General features: G+C 39.9%; 1 protein-coding gene across 1 annotated transcript in view; it reads left to right on the top strand.

Annotated features, from left to right (window-relative positions):
- Nucleotides 1-11,808, top strand: part of LOC139716310 (cyclin-G-associated kinase-like) — a 31,122-nt gene extending 19,314 nt beyond the window's left edge. The window contains exons 10-22 of the mRNA XM_071627871.1: nt 13-211; nt 1,450-1,572; nt 2,097-2,230; nt 2,623-2,739; nt 3,355-3,435; nt 4,665-4,782; nt 5,004-5,083; nt 6,065-6,255; nt 7,510-8,612; nt 8,970-9,453; nt 10,092-10,246; nt 10,679-10,807; nt 11,279-11,808. Coding sequence (XP_071483972.1) covers nt 13-211; nt 1,450-1,572; nt 2,097-2,230; nt 2,623-2,739; nt 3,355-3,435; nt 4,665-4,782; nt 5,004-5,083; nt 6,065-6,255; nt 7,510-8,612; nt 8,970-9,453; nt 10,092-10,246; nt 10,679-10,807; nt 11,279-11,428 — 3,064 coding nt within the window. The 3' untranslated portion in view covers nt 11,429-11,808. The remainder of the gene's footprint in view (nt 1-12; nt 212-1,449; nt 1,573-2,096; nt 2,231-2,622; nt 2,740-3,354; nt 3,436-4,664; nt 4,783-5,003; nt 5,084-6,064; nt 6,256-7,509; nt 8,613-8,969; nt 9,454-10,091; nt 10,247-10,678; nt 10,808-11,278) is intronic.
- Nucleotides 11,809-20,527: the final 8,719 nt, after the last annotated feature.

The raw sequence follows: 20,527 nt of genomic DNA, 5'->3' as shown, positions 1-20,527 counted from the left end.
GATTATCTCTAGCTATGCAAAGTCGGAGCTGGACATCACCTACATCACCAGCCGGATCATTGTCATGTCCTTCCCTGCCGAGGGCATAGAATCTGCCTACAAGAACGGGATCGACGACGTGCGCAGCTTTCTGGACTCCAGGCACAGTGGCAGATACCATGTCTTCAATCTAGCGCAGAGGACGTACCGGCCAATCAAATTTGAGAACAGGGTACAGCCTCTCGTCAACTTGAGTGAAAAAAATTGGCATAAGAGTTCCCACAGAGAAAAATTGCAGTTACATTACAAGATGAGTTATGGACGATCTCTGTATTGTACGGGATTCAAACTAATTTTAAAACTCATCAAAATAGTTTGCTTGTCAACAGCTAGTTCAAAGAGCCAAGTGTCTGCAATGCTATTCAAATCTATTATGTTCAGATGTGGTCTATTCAAATCTATTATGTTCAAGTGTGGTTTAACCCTATTTTAACTGGGGGGGGGGGGGGGGGGGGTCAATTTGACACCCCCACCCCCCCCCCCCCCCCCTTCAGATCTCGGCCGCCGATCGTGCGATTGCAGCAAAATTTTGCCTGAAGATAGAGCCGGATGTCAACTACAAGATTACATGGTCATACCAAAGAAAAATTTTGATTTTCTATTTTTAGTAAATTAATTATGCAAATTTATGCATGAAATCATATTTTCACCTATAACTCCATTAAAAGGACTGAATGAGTGCTTAATTTTTGTGTAAGAGTTCCTCAAGACACATTGAACAATTTTCTTGTAAAAAAAATAGCCCAATCGAAATCAGTTTCCTTTATTTTTTATTGTTTTGTTAATTTCTTATGTATTTCATTGTTTTTTGACCTTTTGTTTTCTATTGTTTTTTGGCCAAAATTTGTTGCAGGCACTTTTTCAAGCTTATCTACATTAAAATTGATTAAAAGTTGAAATAATCTAATTTATATCAATTTAACCAAAAAAACACAATTTGCATTGGATTTGCACACGATATTATGAATTTGAGCCGTTTTCGGGTTGACATGCATACGCAAAACATTACGTAACTTCAGAACGGTGTACCCGGACATCGCAAATTTGGTCTCAAAATATGCGGGAGACTTCAAAGAAAAAAGTCATGAAACGACGCGGCAAAATCTTTGCGCGTTGCGGAATGTCGGCGCGAAATGTCGAGGGGGGTCAAATTGACCCCCCCCCCCCCCCCAGTTAAAATAGGGTTAATGTCATTGTGAAGCTTATCTCATTTCAGTACCTGATTGACTCTGATTGTATCCCAAACACCGCATTGTGATCATACAGAACCAGCAACCATGGTAACCATCCTATGTCATTATGTGATATCAGACGTGATATTGCTACTTTTCAGTCAAAGTTTAGGTGCCCTTCCAGTCTCCCACTGGCTTTAATATTCAAATTTTCTGTTCTCACCTTTTTTTCTGCCAGGTGTCAGATTGTGGTTTTCCAGCCAAGAGACCTCCCAACTTGGTTCTCCTCTACCATGTGTGTAGAAACATGTATCTCTGGATGCAGAGGGACCCCAAGAATGTATGCGTCCTCCACTGCCAGGTATGTGAATGAACAGTGAGCGAACCATCTCGTTGTGTTTGTGTAGTTGTCGTATGCCTGCCTTAGCAACTGCTATGATGAATTCCTTTCCAAGACACAAGTTTGATTTTTTTCTTTGTTTGTAGACATTTCCGTAGAATATTCAGTATCTGTCAATTAATTGTAAGTTCAAAATCAGTGATTCTCGTGTTGAATTGTTTTTATTGCAGCTGAATGGAAAATTTGCTCTTCAATTTTCACTTCAGTAAATGTAGTAATTCCCATGATGATTCAAGCATGCAGCAGGTACTTAACAGGGTTCTACTTCTTACATTGAGAGGTTTATGCCATCCCACTGTAGGTGTGGTTTGCTGTGATTTGATTTGATATGTGCATAGTTTTTCAGGTAGTCCAAACATTAACATAATGAGGATAAGTTATTTGGAAGAAAATGCAAAGTATAATCCTTCCAATGCATTTGCCTGCCAAAAGTCCCACTTACCAAGAATTGTTAATGAACGTCCGTCTGTCATCTTCACACACAGGATGGGAAAGCATCGACAGCAACTGTGGTAGCAGCTTTCTTCACATTCTGTCGTCTCTTCGGGACTGTGGATACTAGTCTCTATATGTTCACCGTCAAGCGAGGGCCTCCTGGTATTACGCCATCGCAGAAAAGGTACAATGAGGTCCCCCCCCCCTCCACCCCCATCTGTGGGGCAAGACTTTTGTAGTAACTAGCTCATTGTGATGTAGATGTAAGTCATGATATGCACTTTTGTGCAGCAATGTCCGTCGTTCTCGTAATGTAAATGGTAATGTTTTGAGATTAATTTCCAATTGCAAAAAGAATATATTTCAATATGAAGATGACCTCTTGTAAGATATTTTGATAACAATGTGTAATAACCTATGGAACATTTGGTGTTTTATCAAATAGTCTGGTATGGGGCACTTTTTAAATCCTTGTCCCTGGAGAAAGAAGGCTTTCATACACACACCTAGAAATTATTGGTTGCTGTTGATGTTTCGTAACCTAAAGCCATGTGTTGTGTTTTTTGCCGTGAATAGATACATGGAGTACATCTGTGGGATGCTGTCGCCAGAGAAACCCCTCGTCCCTCACCAGAGAGTGCTGCTCATGAAGACCCTCAGACTGACTCCCGTCCCACTCTACAACAAGATGAGGCAAGCTTTGGGCTCTCTCCTTACTAATCCCATTTCACTGCCATAGACCACCCATTTCAGTACTGTTTGTATAATAATCAAAGTCACCAGATCGAACATGGCGTAGTATGATGGGTTTTTATTCATGTGGTGAGCATATCACATTCACTGATCAAATACTGTATTGTGTATGTCATGTCTTACTTTACATTTAATTGTAAAAATTAATCCTCCATTCTAAAGTGTGGCCTTTCTTTGAAGTTCATTGTAAGAGGTGATCAGAGGTCAGCAATATTAAACAGACTGCTCTTCTATTTTACCCTTCCTTCCTTCGTAACTCCCCTTCCTCTGCAAGGACTGTTTTTTGACGGGTAGAAATTATGTTCTTAATGCTTTGTATTGAAAAAAAAATGTAGACGTGGCCACATAGCTCTTATCTGATTGCCAAATAAAACATTGTTTGGTCGGATAATCACTACAGAAAGATAGCTTGTGCATGGCAGGTTCCCCATTTAGAAGTGCGCCTACTTTTTGTAGTACCAGCATGCTATTTGTATGAATATGTGTGGCATGTTAGGGTCCTTAGTCATGGAATTCAATTCATTTACAAAGTGCTTAATTTTGATTGTCATTCAGGAGTGGTTGCCGTCCATTTTGTGAAGTATTCCACGACGAGGAGAGAATTCTTTCTACATCACAGGAGTATGAAAGGATGAGGTAAATCTGAATTGATGTCATATAATCATGTCTGTGTGTTGTTGCTACCAGCATTAAGGATGTCTCAGCGCAAAGTATATGCTTCCAAGATGGTGTACATTTTGTATTCCATCCATCTAATGACCAGGAAAACGGGATGAACTGATAACTTCTTATACTTTGTTTCATCAAACAGTCGTAAGTTTTTAAGATGCAGAATCTTGGGGTCATTACTCTTGCTGAGCAGTACACTCTCAGAGTTGCTAATGATCCAACATCTACAAGAACATTGTTTTATCAATGTATTTGTTAAGTAATCAATAAATTTATGCATTTGTTTGTTTATTTACTTATCTATCAATGCATTTTTTTACAAGGCTTTTCCCAATTAAGCCTTTATTTGATTAAAAAATAATGACTATCTCCAATGATTTAGCTTGACATAGTAAAATTTTACTTGTGTGCAAGTTTGTTCAAAGTTAACTATGACCCCGTTTACAGTGCGGGGCTGGGCCGAGCCGCGGCCGAGCCGCGGCCGAGCCCAGCCTCAATTGCGGGGCCAAGCCCCGCAATTTTGTTCGTTTACACTTCCGGGCTCGGCTGCACTTTTAATTCCAACCTTTCAATATTCTGTCGTAGTGGTGCTCTTCTCGTAAACAAATTTAATGCAATTTTGTATAATCTGGTTTTCAGGCCCTTTGCCAACTGGATTGCGTGGAGACGAAGTCACTGTTTGGTCAAAGGCTTTTGCCGAAGGAAAAATCCTTTGCAGGACAAAACCACCTTAAACTATACTAGTTTTCAATGTTGAGGGGGTTAATATCCTGAATAACGAAATAGTATTGGCAGAGGGTTTGGAAGCCAGACTAAAATTGGCCGCGCATTTGGCTCAGTTTGCGTTTACACTGAGAAAAGGCCGGGCTCGGCTGCGGCTCGGCTGTGGCCGAGACCATCTCCAGAGCGAGGCCAAATGCGCGGCCAATTTTGGCCCCGCATTTGGCCTTTTGCGCGTTAACACTGAAATGAAGGCGGGCTCGGCCACGGCCGAGCCGTGGCCGAGCCTAACACTGTAAACGGGGTCCTAGATTGATGGCTACATTGGAGGGGAAACAGTAAGTACACGTAAGTTGGATCTTTCCTCTCTGAGGTATTGCTAGATTGTTGCTGAAGCTAATGGAAAGTAGCATTTTGAATCTCGGAACATTTTTCATCATGTAGATGTATCTGGTTTCCATCCTATTATCATTCAGGGGCTTTGAGATAGAGGATGGTTCGGCCACCATAGAACTCAACCTCCCTGTCGCGGGTGACATCATGATTGCTGTCTACCATGCCCGCTCAACATTTGGTGGAAAAGTGCAAGGAAAGGTGAGGAGATTTCGTTTGGAGTCTTAATAAACTAAACTTGCTGATTGTGGATGCTTATGTGTTGAGAGTAGTTCTTCTTTATTCTTTGATGTTTGCATTCAATATTCTTCACTCTGGTGGCATTGCTGTTTATTCATATCTTCTAAAATTCATGGATTGGGGGAATTTGAAGAGAGCTGGTTGAATTTATGTTCTTAATCAATTCTTGTTATTAATTGCAGGTAACTGGACTGAAGATGTTCCAGTTCCAATTCTACACTGGCTTTGTGGAATTAGGAACCAAGGAAATCACTTTTAGCAAGTAAGTTCCTGCAGCTAATCTGGTTTAGTCTGACAAGACATGCACGGACTGCATGCATGGGCACTAGTACAAGTAGTATACTCTTTCTACTTCTTTACATAAGTGGAAATGCTCTGCATCTGCGTATTGAAGGGTGATGCACATGTGCTTACATGCATGTATTATAAAACAGACACATCTGCTTCCACACCTAATACACGAGTGCACATAGATGTTTGCTATAATGAAAAAATTATTCTGTCTGTACTACATCATAAGTGTGCCTCATAGTACAAGCATCATCTGATTAGGCAATAATTTGCCTATGATATGTAGAGTGTCATTCATAGCTGAAGTTGCAAAATTAATATGTCAAAGAAATGTCATTTTTTTAAACAACTAAAAACTTGCTTTCATAGTGTTCAGAACTTCCGAGTGAATGGCCTGGTACCAGATAATTTTGATTTTGTTTTGTTTTGATTCATTTTTACGATGTACCATCCAGCCAGTTCAGGATCACCCCTTCACAGGAGTTTAGCAAAATGAACCAGTAATGCTTTGTTCATGTACATATATATTGATTCTCTAGCAAAAATTTAAAATAGTAGATGGAATCTGACTTATGGTGTTTATTTTTCTTCAAAAGGCTTCCTATGCTTCCTAAGTTTCCACAAAAGTGAATGTTTACAAACTGATCTAAAATCTTTTGTATATTTTAGTTTATTTCGAGTTCTTGTGCCAGGGAGGGATAGCTTGAAATGTTAGTTAACTATTCATGAGGTAATTATGACTCTTTCACTCCCAAATCAATCAGCTCTTCTCTGTTCCTCATGTATTTCCCTTCAGAATGAAACGTGAGTGATTTTATTTTTTTAATATTTCATTGTTTAGGATGACATTACATAAAATTGTTTCCTTTCAACAATGAAGCATGAACATAGTCTGTGGAAACATGTTATGTGATATTTGTGATGACGATGCCTACTGTTCCACCCGTGTCAGGTATGAGCTGGACTCCTTCGAACACGAAAAGTTTGCCGATCACTTCCACGTCACCCTGGATGTGGTGGTGTCGGAGAACGACAGGGTGCCCGAGAAGCGCCCCCCTTGGGCAACCTTTGAGACCCAGCGCCTGACCCCCAAGTACTGCTTCTCTGGCCAGGAGGAGTGGGACAGTGTCAGAAATCAGTTCGGTAAGGACAAATGGGGTCTAGAATCTTTGACCAGAGGTAGGGGTAGCAGTAAGAGAAAAGTGGAACCTGATTGGTCAGGACGAAACTTGTGACAGCAAACACAGTGAACTTGCATGATATTGCACATGCTCCAAAAGCCAACTTTGATACTTGACCAGCAAACAGTTTTAAGTATAGGGAGCATAGATGTAACTGGCTTAATGGGGAAATGATGGGGGAGGGGGTGCTTACTAGTCTTAAACATTCTGAATATTGAAAAGAAATTGTGAGATTGTAATTTTGGCACATCAGAGGCATAGTTGCTATAGTTACTGTTACACACATATGGCACAGGGCTCATTTCAACGAATTTTGAAATTTTGAAATTGTCATGTACATTTGAAAGAGTAATGTTATTCTGCTGTTGAAGTCTGCAGCAATTATGAATTTAAAAAAAAAAAGATTTCTTCATAATATGAAGGAATTGGTGCATTCGCGGTGGCATTTTACTTATGATTGATTCAAATGTATAGGATGACTTGTAACTAAGATATGACATTTTATCGTTCCTTGTGACTAAAGCTATTCCAAGAGATTCTTATTAAAGAGAAGGGATGATGGAGCAGAAATCAACAAGGTCAGTGTTGATTGAAGTCTTCCTGTTTTTCCCAAGAGTGAAATCAGTCTGCTGCCCTCTGAAGACCACAGTGTAACAAGATCGTCATTGTGGACAGATACGGGGCAGACATTTGTCACTGATAAATGTTTTTACTGTGGTTAGATGGTGTTGTACCTTGCAAATATTGTTTGATATCTTTACCACGTTTCTTTTCTCCCGAATTTTGTAATATTATGCAGTGGTGAGGTGCGAATGAGTGCATATTGTTACATGAATTGTTAATGCTAAACATTCTGTGAAGTACAGCTGCAGATATTAAGTGATTTTGTTCATAAAATGTGACCTGTTTCCAGCATATTGCCATAATTTTGATTCAGAATGATATAAACTATAGACAGCTGTATTCCATGAAAATCAAAAAGTTATTTACTAGTGATTTCAATATCCAAATTCAAAGCCATGTTGCAATCCTATTCCTAGAAAGCATGATTTGCTCTGTTTAAATCATCTATGCATAACATCTTTATGAACTCACGTAACAGGACTACCAGATGTATTAGGGGGCGATATATGAAGTTTGTAAAAGGTGATGTTCACTTAAAATTTTCATGTTATTCTTTGAATTAATGTGTTTGCTCTGCCCATCTCATTTGCAGGTACTATGGATGAAAAGGCAAAGCTATCGAAGGAGAGGGAGCAGAAGGAAAAGAGAGCTGCCGAGAGCTCAGCTGCTAATCCTCCCTCAAAGCCCACCCCACCCACCGCCCAGACTGCCCCCCAGGAGCCACCTGCAGGCAGCGACAAGAAGAGCTTCTTCCAGTCTCTCTCCTGGCAGGACAAGGATGGGCCGCCGGAAGGGGGCCAGGTGAAACTCCCGACCCAGGAGAACGAGACCTTACTCGACGATGACGACAGCGAGGACGATTTTGAAGACTTCCAAGCTCAACGGTTAGCCAACCCCGGTCAGACGACAAACGCTCAAAGACCTGTCCAGCTGGCTGGTGGTAGTGAAGACAGTTTTTTCAGGGCAGATGTCAGCCAAGCTCCACAGGGCGGGGTGAAGGAGGAGGACTTCTTCGCTGACTTCGGCTCTGAGAGGGCTGAGCCCGAGGAGTCGACTGCAGACCTCCTGAACATTGGGGGCAGCCAGCGAGGGCAGCCACCGGCACCTGAATCCAACCTCATGGACCCAGGACCAAGAGACCCATCTAACTTTGATCTCCTTGTTGACACAACAGCCAAGCTGGATGTTGGCAGCACCACACCAAAGAATGCCCAGTCTCGGGATACGTTTGATCCGTTCATGCAGTCCAAGCCACAGTCACAACAGCGTGCAACACCAGTCACGCCACAGTCGCAGCAGCAGCAAGCGCCCGCCAGCGACACATTTGATCCCTTTGCTTCTCCGTCATCCTCCCAGCAAGGAACGCCAAAGGCTGCAGCCAAGCAGCCAGAACCGACCAGCAATCAAAAACAGACTGAAGAAGAAGACCTCTTTGATCCATTTGCAGCATTTGGACAGCAGGCATTCAATCCATCAACCAATGCCCAGCAGCCACAGCCTGCTACAGCCAGCAGTAAACCACTCTTTGACCCCTTTGGTGGTCAGATGAGATCCACTCCCTCGCCGACACCAGCATCAAGCAGCAACCACCTGAGTGCTCCTCAGGGAGGCATGCCACGGCAGACACACAGCAGCGACAACCTTTTGGGCAACTTTGGAGGTTTTGCACAAAATGGCGGTCCTACTTTAAAACAGGTTTGTTCATTTTGTTGTTTTTTTGTAAATCTTCCATCTTGTGTGATGTTGTAGAATAAGATCCATCTATCACTTATCCAGGTTAAATGTCAGCTGATAATGATTCAGCATTATGTCTCGGGTATCAGATGAATTTAGTCCATTATTCAGCATACTCCTTTGATTTCTGATAGCATAACCAAGTTATCAAGAGCAACATATATGTGTACAGTGTGTCAGTTTGAAAGACAATTTGTTTGTTTTTGGCATCATGTTTTTGTGTCAGAATCTTGTTCATGGCATCAAAACATAGTTCTGTATGGAAAGTTTGAAACCTCTTTATAATTCCTTTTTTCCTCTTCTTTTCACCACCAACAGAGTAGCAGTGGGCCAGATCTCATGTCAGGGTGGGACCAAGGCAGCCAAGCAGCCAAGTCCAGCCCGATGCAGCCCCAGCCAAACAGGACGCCAAACAGCTCGCCAGCAGTGAACCCTGGGGCAAAGACAGACCCCTTTGCGGGTTTTGCCAACTTCTCGCCAACCCCCTCAGGCCCGAAGCCCATGAACCAGCAGCAGCAGCGGAGCCCCCAGCAGCCCCAGCAGCCCAAGCAGCCGCCCCAGAACTTTGGCAACTGGCAGGCAAAGCCCGGCCCCGTCTACGGGCAGGGCATGGGCATGGGTATGGGGTCCCCCTCGCACACAGCCAGGCCAGCCCAGCCCCAGACGTCACCAATGAAGACTGCCCCATCTCCGCAACAGCAGCAGCCACAGCAGCAGCAGCAACAAGCCAAACCCAACTACCATGCCACAGGATTCTCCAGCGTCATCGGGAACAGGGAAGAAAGGGGCAAGAGGATGGGTGGTGAGTTTCAAAGAGTGACTCTTTTTTTTCCTTCCTTCCTAAACTTTCCTTTCCCTGTGAAGTTGTTAGTATTCTGTAGTTTTATTATGTCCCCCTGTTAATCCTGGGCCCTATTCCACTAACATTGGAACTACTGTATACACCGAATATTTAGCGAGGTTTTTATTTTTCGCGAATTTCGCGAGTCAGGTGCTATTCGCAAAATTAAAGACACACAAAATTATTGACTGTGATCCTGATGTGAATGTGATGTACGCGTGAACACTTCTCCGGTCAGTACAGGACTCCACGATCGCGAATTTAACCACTCACCAAATCGTCGGGCATTCCCGATTCGCGAAAATTTAGACTCGCGAAATATATGGCGTATACAGTATATCAAAACAGTCAGTGAAGCCAGAGTTCTGGCAGATTCAGATCAGATCAGTTAGGAAGGCTACATAGACTTTCACAATGTATTAGAGACCATGGCATATTGTTCCCAAATGGCTAAGTGAAACAGTTAGTAGCTTCTTAGGACTGATAGATCCCAAAATTGTCCGTAAGATCAACTGAATTTAACATAGGATTGATTGTAGAGCTTAGTGAAACATCCCCCTGGTCACATGCCATCTGTAATTATTCTCTCATCAATGCAGGTTTCATGACCAGCAAGGCAGCCCAGCAGGCTGACTTCAGCAACCTCCTGTCCGGCCAGGGATTCCAGTCTGCCGGCAAGAAGAGTGAGCCCAAGACCATCAACGACATGAAGAGGAAGGAACTAGAGAGGGTGACTGACCCCAACGTACTCAAGGTCAGTGATTGGAAGATGTGAATTTCTCCCTGTTCCTATCAAAGTAGACTTCCTAGGTTCCTCAACATGAATAGCACTGAGATTCTTGAATGTATGTAGGCCTTGCATGCCTTGATACCAGTACCTGAGTGGGAATGATGAATATTCCTTAGATGTGTTAATATGGTCTAAGATGCATCATGTTTTCAGGATGCTTTTCCAACCGTCCTTTTTCCTCTTAGTGAAAAGTGAAAAATTACTAGATGTAAGCTTGCTGATGAAGCTTGGGATATATGCAATGATACAAAGGTGAGCTGAATACAAACACAAGTCTATTTTGTGATTATTTACATAGTTAATTCTGTGAAACGCTTCACTGCCCTGCTGATGGTTGTTTGCATGAAGGTGCAGTCCTGATATCCCTAGATGTGTCATCTTTTTGTGCTGCTTCAGGTGCGAGATTGGATCAAAGGAAAGGAGAACAACATCCGAGCCCTGATCTGCTCCTTGCACCAGGTGCTGTGGGATGGGGAGGAGAGGTGGAAACCCATAGGAATGCACCAGCTGGTGGAACACAACCAGGTATGTTCTCTGTTCCTTTCATTAGCCCTTAGCCCCTCAAGTCCTGGGGTAATTTTGGAGGGAGAAATTATCATCCTACCCTCATTACATTATCAACTCTGAATATTAACTGTCTATCTTGTCTTAGACAGAATGATAGATGAAACTAGTTGATTTCGTTAAAACTTCACAAAATTGGAAAGAAATGTACCAAAATCTCAGAGAGAAATAGGACCTTTGATTCTATAAATTGTGTTGCCATTGATTTGTCATGCTTAGAAAGTACAGTATTTCCATTTTTACCAAAGACCAAAAAATGACTTTGGGATGTGTCTTCTTGATCACTGAAGCATGCCCTTGAAACAAAGTTCACCATGGCTGATACCTACACTTATAGCCTAACCGGCTTAGAAATTATATTTTGTATACCTCCTTCTTTCAGTTCAGACTGCCTGGTATTTGTTAAATTGTCCTCTTGACTGTCCCCACCAGGTCAAGAAGTGGTATCGCAAGGCCGTTCTCACAGCGCACCCTGACAAGCAGATTGGCTCCCCCCACGAAGAGCTGGCCAAGCTCATCTTCATGGAGCTCAACGATGCCTGGGCAGAGTTTGAGAACTCCGGCGCTCAATCCCTGTACTGAGGTGTTCTCCGCCAAGCCCAGAATGCTTGGAGGGGAGTTTGAGTGGACTTTGTTAATGTGTTAACCAAACAGATTAAAAGATCATCGCTTGGGGAATGAACGGGAGATGACTGGCATGGTAATACAAGAGGCTCTGGTGATCTGTCAGCCCAATCAGCTTGCTGCTGCCACTCTTGTCATGGGTCCATCCAAGTAAAAGTATTGTGTGAATGTTGCTCTGCACAACGTGGTGTCATGAACAGATAAACATTTGTGTGAATCTTGTGGAACGTGTTAAAAAGTGGAACACATTTCACAGTTTACATGCTCAGCCAGTTGAGATAAGATTTGGAATTTTTTTTAATGATGGTGCAGATTGTCAAGGCTTGCTGTCACCAGAAATCGAGCATTATTTCCAAGACTTTTGTGACAGAATATCATTCAAAAGATGGGCGTGCCTAGATGGATGTTGCAGCATGGCAAATATGCACATGTATGGGCCACTGCAGTGTAGGCCCTACCGTTTATCGAGTGCACATTTAGCACAGGCTGATGAGAAGTATGTTCATGCACAAATAAAAGATATTGACTCAAGAGGATGAGAAAAATTCATGTGTTTTTGTTTTCACACCAGTGCCATGCTGCACACACACCAACACTACAAAGTTGCATGAAATTATTCTTCCTGTGAAGTATTCCCCACTGTAACTGGCCACTTTAATATAGCATCCCATCTCTTGCAAACGGATCAATTCACCCCTTGTTGGGAGTTTTATTCGGAGGACAGATGGTGAAAAGCTGTGAATGTAGATGACATGTCTCTTTGATATAGGAAGGTTACGTTCCTGCTTTGCAAAATCTAGTGTACTTCTACATATCCAAGCAACTGCAGTTCTCTGGACCTGTGTCAGGTGGCTTAGATGAACGGCAATGAAGAATATGGACGGCAAGATGTGTGCATTTTTAGCAGCACCATCCGCCTGAAACCTTCACCTACCAGAGTTTAGTAGCTGTCTCTCATCGGTTCACACAAAATGCGTGAAGAAGAGTCTTGCTCAAACAGAGTTTATTCCCCCATGCCGCAGGTGGGAACTTGCAAAGCAAAAAGGAATAGGAGTTCTGTGTGCATTGATTAAGATTTGTGCAACAGGTGCGAGTGCCTGATGCTGTCATGAAGAATGGCGAGAAAAGCCGAGTTAAAAGTGGGGTCTTTTTAAGGTGAAAGACCAAGGGAAACTTGCACACACACAAAAAAATCTTTTCTGAAATGAGCATACAACTTTCACTATAGATGGCAGGTACACACTTTGCTTTACATCTACTTTGGTGGTATTCAGATACTCCTTAAAAAGTGACATTTCAGGTCAGTTCTTAACTCTCCTCAACAGGAAAAAAAAAAAAGAAGGAATGGTAAAGATATTTTCCGCCATAATTGAAGGATGGCGTGTGTGTTGAATTGTAAGATGAAAAGAACAGCAGATATACAAATGCAGAATTGATTTTTACTCTATTTGCATGTCACAACAAATTTGTTTTTACCAAGGATTCATTGATACTTCCATTTACTCATATGAATGGTTATGATGAACTATACGGTGGTCTCAGAAGCCGTTACTGTAATCTGATTCATGTTATGTATTTTTTCCCACATTGAGTATATTGTGTGATTTGAATCCCAAAGTCATATACTGCATTCCTTATTTTGAGAAATATGGTGATAATTTTACCGTGTCAGGTTGGACATTATTTATATTTGTACTTAATCTATCTTTGTATCTATCTATCTATCTAGCTAGCTATGATTGATCTAAGTACTTTTAGAAAACCCACAGAATTAAAACAAAGCAAGAGATGAACAAGTTTGAATCCCCTCATGGCAAATGGTAGTATGTCACCTTCCAATAAAATAGAAGTATTGTAGTGAGATTTGTGTCCTCACACTGGAGTGTTCATTTTCTTTTTGTCGAAGAAGATGGGTTTTTATGGTATGTTATACTCTGAAACTTCTATGAAATAGTGTGTAAGTTTTCCCCCTTCAGTGACTCATATTCTGCATGCGTGTGAGAAAAGTGCTCCTCTCATTTCAGTGTTTCCTGGCCTCTGTATGCAATTATGATTATAGCAAAATAGACTTAGGCGTCAGATTGTGTGCTTTTAAAGTTTTTCACTACCATTTTATTATTTTCTCTTCTTAACGTTGAAGCTGTGTAAGATGGGAGTGTGATCTACAGGTGGTGTTATTTTGCCATTGTTGCAACATATCTGACATGAGTCTTGTCAATTAGAAGATTTACAGATTTCATATTCATATATATTCATGTTGGTTGTCACCCATCTCAGTCTTACAGTGAACAAGCAGGACAGCTAATTCCACATGAAAGCATTAGTTGGGTGTTTGGGTGTGTCTGAGGGAGGGGCTATATATTGTGTCATGATCATTTCCAACCAGTGTCAATTTTTGTGCAATGTTGTGCGAGAATACTGTAATTACATTGTATTAATTTTGTAATTTTGCGTATCTTGGTAGGGAAAATATGTTAGATATACATGCTATGATACAGTTAGGAGTCAACACATACATGTAAATGTTATGAAAGTAATCATCTGTTCCCTCCACTTTAGAAATCGAGTCCAATGTTTCTATTTTGATTCTGTAAGTTTGTGAGAAGGAAAGAAGATAATCAATTCCATTGTGCAAAGAGTCCAATGATTTTGTATTCCTCCATAACTGGATTAAGTGTCTTGATGTTAAGTTTTAATGCCTCTTATGAGTCCTGCCAGACTTGTTTTTAAAATAGTAATTTCCTGCTTTCTTCCATGTTAGATATAAAGTCCAGTGTTTTAATCTTGATTCTGTATGTTTTTAAGAAAAAAAAAAATGAATTGAATTAATTCCTTAGTGCAAAGAACTCTAGGATTTTGTGGTGATTGATGTTCGTTATTTTTTACTGCCCTAAAAATCAAGTAGAATGTAGAGACAGTGTTGGACAGTTTGGTTATAAAGGTCGGATGTCATGTTATGATATGGTTATTTCTGTGATTTTATGTTTAGATATATTAGGTTATTTCAATGCAGATTAACCCATGTGATCACAGACACTGGAAAATGAAGGGCTGCCAAATGGGATGATCTTATGACATTAATGACAAACAAAGTATGACAAAGACTGCAATAATGCTTCACATTTTCGTATTGATTCCGAAATACATGTACACCCTCATGTCTAATTTTGTGATTTTATTTTTTAATCAATTACATTTGATTGTAGAGGAACCTCTATGACTGTGTCAATTTATCAGTGCTCTGATATCTAAATAAATAATGTGTCCCTTTAAGCAGTCAATTGTAGACATTAAAGACCAACAGTGACGTTGCACGTTGCACCATTCAGTTGGAATCCGTATAATAAGTAATATGATCAGTTGCTAAGATATTCTTAACTAGTCTTTGTGGATACATTCAATACTGTGAATATGTTGATATGCATTCTATTTTTTGTTGATTGCTCTTGTTCGAGAACTAGGGAATGTGTGTTGGGAGAATTTGAATTTATGATTCTGTTCATCACATGGTTAAAACCTCCTTGTGCGCTGCCAACTTTAATTGAACTTTGACCTTTTCATGGCACTATACAGATACACCAAGGGGATAGTAACAGAAAGGGGTTTGATATATAGAAGGTAGTTTAGACTACTGCATCATATTTTCAACAACTGCCCTTTGAATTACATTATTTCCAGGGGTTGTCAGGGACTTGATAGAATATTGTAAAACCAGAGAGTTTTGCATGCAGTTTAATTTTGCAACTCTCCCAAGACCCAAGGTGCGCAAAAGTAAAATGCATGCAAAAGTTCTTGTCGACACTATATGAATTGAATGCCAGTGGCAATTGGGGTTATGAGAATTTCATGCAGCGAAAAAGGCCGTCGGCTTCAATTCGCGAAAATTCCATGCCATGAATATTTGCGGATTCTACAATAATATTCAGTGCTGCCTCGTCACATGATCAACATCCAATTAATCTGCCCCTGTTGACTGTGTACTCCATGAAAAAAAGATAAATGAGAATAGTAGAGTGGTATTATCTTGTCTGTGTGGTACAGAACGGCATGCTGGAGCTCTTTTCTGATTTCATGGTACAGGAGCTGCCTCTTGTGTCAGTTTGCATGAAATAAAGGAACTCTCGTATCATCTCTCGCCACAGGGCAGAGGGTAAATTGTGCGTAGGGGATTTTTTTCTAACCAAGATGATCTGGAATCAAATTTGTGTGGTTTACATGGCAAGATGTTCACTTGATGATCCTTTTTTTTTTTTTTTTTTTGTCCTGATGGGTGAGATGGTACTGTAAAAGTGGATATTTTTGTCATGAAACTAGCGCAAAAACAAAAGCATGTGAATTTGTGCATGTTATATGCAGGGAAGTGACCCTGTTTTATGTAATACATGTACTCTGTTATATTTTGATTCCGTGGAATAAAAATCACATGAAATTCATCTTGCCCTGTCAAGCGCAAAAAATCACTCATGCGATAATTTTCACTTTTAACAGTTAAGGAGTGACCGTCTGGTAGAAAGTATGGCATGAACGTAATAATAGGGGAAAGCTATTTTGCGTGCCGTGCATGCGGGGAAAGTTTAAATTGAACTTCAGCTCATAAAGTGCTCATGAAAAGAGTGCCAGGAATGTCCCATTATACTGATGGGATTTCATATTTGTGTACTTTTTTTTTTCATTTTACCTTCAAACTTCAACGAGAGGAGATGTCAAAGGATTTTCTAAGAATAAGAATGTCAAATGGCAAGTTGTAACATGGGATGACATGTTGAGTCAGAAGATCAAAGTTGTGCTTCATCAAACGTACAGTGTTTGGGGAAGTTGGTGGGCAATCATTTGTTTGCGCATGTATTGAAAAGAGGGTAAGTGGACATGATTTGATTGATAATGTACATTTACAGGTAATAGTATTGTAAATGAAACGTGTGTTTTATTTAGTTGTAAGTAAAGCTCTTTATATTTCTATCACATTCCACTTAAGACGTGTGAACCTTAACAGAAATCATATGCGCTCCTTTTGCAATAATTGTATATGATGTTTGGGTGACCATTCGTCATTAATGTGGATCAGTCTCGACCATTTTATGACTTGAGTACTATTCTTGTATATTTGCTTGAACAGTTAAAGCCTGTATTAATTTTCCTGTGTAGTTGGTTTTTATGTTATTTTTAGTAAGAAATTTCATTTCCCATTTTGATTAATGAAGACAGTCAGGACAACTCTTGCCCTTCGTTTCATATAAAGATAACATTCAGATGGACAGCAGAAAGCAGTCACTATGATCAGATATGACTGATGATATTATTTTAGGGCAGTGCAGCACATTGGCGGTGTAGATATGCAATACACTGCAGCCATTCAAACCTTTTGTATGGAAAGGATCACAGGGCTTGGTAAAAATTCAGTCATACCATCAATGTCAAGTCGCTTTACATGTTTGTTTCTGTTGTGATGGTGTAACTTTGAATTGTTATCAATTCAGTGCATTGAGGTATACAGCTTTATCCATTACTGCTTTAAAAACTATGGGTCAAGCTCTTTCCTCACCTGAAATGTTCACAAACAAACACAATTTGAGCACTATTCTCAAACTCCATGTACTCATTGAACTTGCACTGTCACTGCCTGGTAATTTGTACATACATTTGACTCCAATGCAAACCCAGGGATGATATCTCGAAGCAGTTTGCATGCAGTGGATGGATGCTTCATAGATAATCTAATCAATTTATTATTTAAAAAGTTTACAGAAAGTAAGTTTACTGAAAGTGATGTAGAGTCAATTGTGAGAAAAAAATATCCCTTCCAAAGAAAGCAGAGCTTGATTTTTGACTGGCCATGTGTCAGCCAAGTTCGTTGCTTTAATAGTAAAAGTATGAAATGAAACAAGTGTGATTTTCCATGGACTTAACTTTGTCAATGCATTATATGCAGTGTATGAGTATACTGTATTTCTTTCCAAATACATGGCACTGTACACATTTTTGTTTGTTTTATGTGAAGTCTTTTGTAGTTTTGTAATGCCAACGCACATGAAGAATTTGTAAAAATGATTTTATTTCTGATTTGCAAAATCTATCTTAGTATTTGCTATTGAAACAGTGTGCAGAAGTTTCCATTGCTATACAGAATAAGAAGATAAATGTAGTAGGTCCTGCTGCTTTTCTATTTAATTTTACCCATAATTATAACTACCCTATTCATCCCATTTGATGTTTGCTGCTCCAAAAGGAAATATAACAAGAATGTTTCATTGTATTTGTTGGAATAGAGTCAAGATTTCTATTATGTATATGTATTTATGAAATAGCTAGGCATGTTCAATTTGACTAACTGTGAAACTAATACGATGCTACTGGTATGAGCAGTTACAATGTGATATGGACGTAACAGTGCCAAGTGAATGAGCGTTTTGAGTGATCACCGGTTGTAAGATAAGTAAGACCCTTGGTGAAAACTGTGGATTATATATGAAGAAGAAAAAATAAATATATCATATTTACAATGATATCAAATGAGACTGATTTGAATTTTCTTTTGCAGTGAAAAAAAAAGAACTACATGTACACTCAGTACATGTCTATTCACGTGTCCCAAGTACAGTTGTAAAATAAGCTATTGTTTGTTTCTTTTTGGAAATGCAATGCTCACGGTTAATACTATATAAGCTGCTATTTTCGTGAGAGTTTGAATTTTTCGCAAATCACTGTTGGACCGTGAATTCAACAACACGCGAAAAATGTTGCCATGCGTTTAGAATAATAGTGCAATGTCATACAATAGCCTCAGTGTTAATTCACGAAAACCACATCTCGTAAAAATGTCCATGATTTTCTAATTCGTGAAAATATCTGTATGCAAAAATAACAGCTTATACAGTAAATGGTTGAGCCATCACAGGTTTTAACAACAATCTGCAACTGTACTTCCTCGACACCAAGTCCACAAAAGAGTCTGAATAGTCCATCTTAATATCAAAAAGATGTGCTACACCTGCATACCCACCAACTCTGGTCCTACTGTATAGGAACATCCCTAATTCTTAGCCAAGAAGAAGCATCATCAATTTTATTGTGTTGCTGTTTTTGTCAACATGTGCTAATGGTGATGTTTGGGAGATCCAGGGTGAAAACTCCTATTTTTGCATTAATTTCTCTCAATTATTCCTATCTGCTAAATTTTAGGGGGTTGGGAAGCATGCACCTGTTACCAGGAATCATCAAAATTCACCTCAGCTTTCGAGTACATGAAACATGTTAGCTTTCAATTGACATATCAACCCAGGCACAGCACACAGAACTTGCTTTACAGCATGAGTAACACTGTGGAGAGGTACATATCTAGCTTTATTCATTATGGACAAGCGCCTGCATTTATTGATACAATGATTATGCATAAAATTGTAATACGAAATCTTATTTACACATTCACAGCCCATTAGGGTACAATGCGCTCCCATTATAACGAACAACATTATAACAAAATTTTGTAACAAAAAAAGTAAAAAATTCAGGTCCCCCATTTACACGGTATCATCTAAATATCTATATAATATATACACGTGTACTTTCATATTTGTTTGGCTGTAACAAAATTTCGATATAATGAAAAATAAATGTTGTTCCTGAGGACTCTGTCATAATTGGAGTCACTTGTAGAATAAATACAGGTACAAACAGAATGGTATGTGTTGATGATTTCCAGTTACTATATTCTAGAACTTGCACCACTGGTCCTCTCATGATGGAAGTCCTTTGGAAATATCTCACTGAATATTCCATGCCACTTCATTAATTCATCCAAATGCATGAAATGCAATTGCTGCTCATCTTAAGTCATCCAATAAAAGAAAAACATCCCTTCTAGTCCCTCCAAACCCCCTCCCCCCAAAGTGGAAACTTTTCTTTCATTTGTCTTCAAAGTAATGCACAAGCTGCAAAGTGAAAGGGTCAGAACCTCCAACAAAGTGTGCCTGCTATCATGCAATTTGTTCAGAAAGCAGCCATTTTCCTCTCATCTATTGTTCTCGGTGCCTGAAAATTGTTGCTTGCTTGCGATCTAAGTTGATACAGAGTACATATGCGCCACGTTCAATAGGCCATGCTTGCACAGCCACACTAGTCAGCTTGTGTAGGAGTAAAAATGGAATTTGCAACTGCATACTACATATGATGCACTCTTTTAAAACCATTACCATTAATCTACTTTGTGTTTGTTAGTGTAATGCTTACCACTTTCCTTATACCGCTCTAATCTTTTCTCTCTTTTTTAAATGCATGTCCAGCAACTCTAGTGTCGTATGAATTTATGAACATTCATTTTCTTATCTGCATACTGAGAAAAAAAAGAGTTGACAGCAATACACTGAAAATGTGTAAAGAAAAATCTCATAAGAAAGAAAACCAGGCAGAGATCCTGTTTCTGAAAGGTGTATGCACATTACACTCACTTCCATTAACACACTCTCTGATAAACTGTCAGACAAATTTTCTGAACCAAGTATGAGTGGTGTAGAGTAGCACAATTGGTTTGCAATAGCTCTGAATTGTGTCTTTTTTCACTCACAGAAGTGTACTCAGGAAATTTGCAGTGGAAAATCTCTGCTTGCAAGTGATACTTATAGACTATTGACTTTTACAGACAGGAAACATGTGGGCAAAATGAAAACTACTTAATTACCATGTTTTTATTGCAGCAGATTAGTACACGACACAACGTCTAACTTTGGCCCTAGTCCACGTTCATTTACTCAGCAGCATCTTTTCACTACAAATGCAATTTAAATGCAAGCTTTTTTTTTTTTTTCTTCTTGGAAGAAGCTTGGATTGTAATCCTATGTCTGCTTCAGCTTGAGTTAACAATATCATTATTGTTACAATAATTTCCACACCACCATGCTTACAAGTTACATTACAATCTTTTGTTTTTGTTCCCTGCCTCTATGGAAGGTATCTCCCTGTGTGGGGAAAAGTCTCGTCACTGCTTTTTGTGTACTACATGTTTCTCACAGATGCAAACTGGCAATCTCCTTGGTGGGAATCAATGCAAATCTCACACAAGTT

The sequence above is a fragment of the Diadema antillarum genome, unplaced genomic scaffold, assembly GCF_040938485.1.
Source record: "Diadema antillarum isolate AM-2024a unplaced genomic scaffold, OU_Dant_1.0 scf00000063, whole genome shotgun sequence".
Lineage (NCBI taxonomy): Eukaryota > Metazoa > Echinodermata > Echinoidea > Diadematoida > Diadematidae > Diadema > Diadema antillarum.
This window is presented reverse-complemented; position numbering and strand designations above follow the sequence as displayed.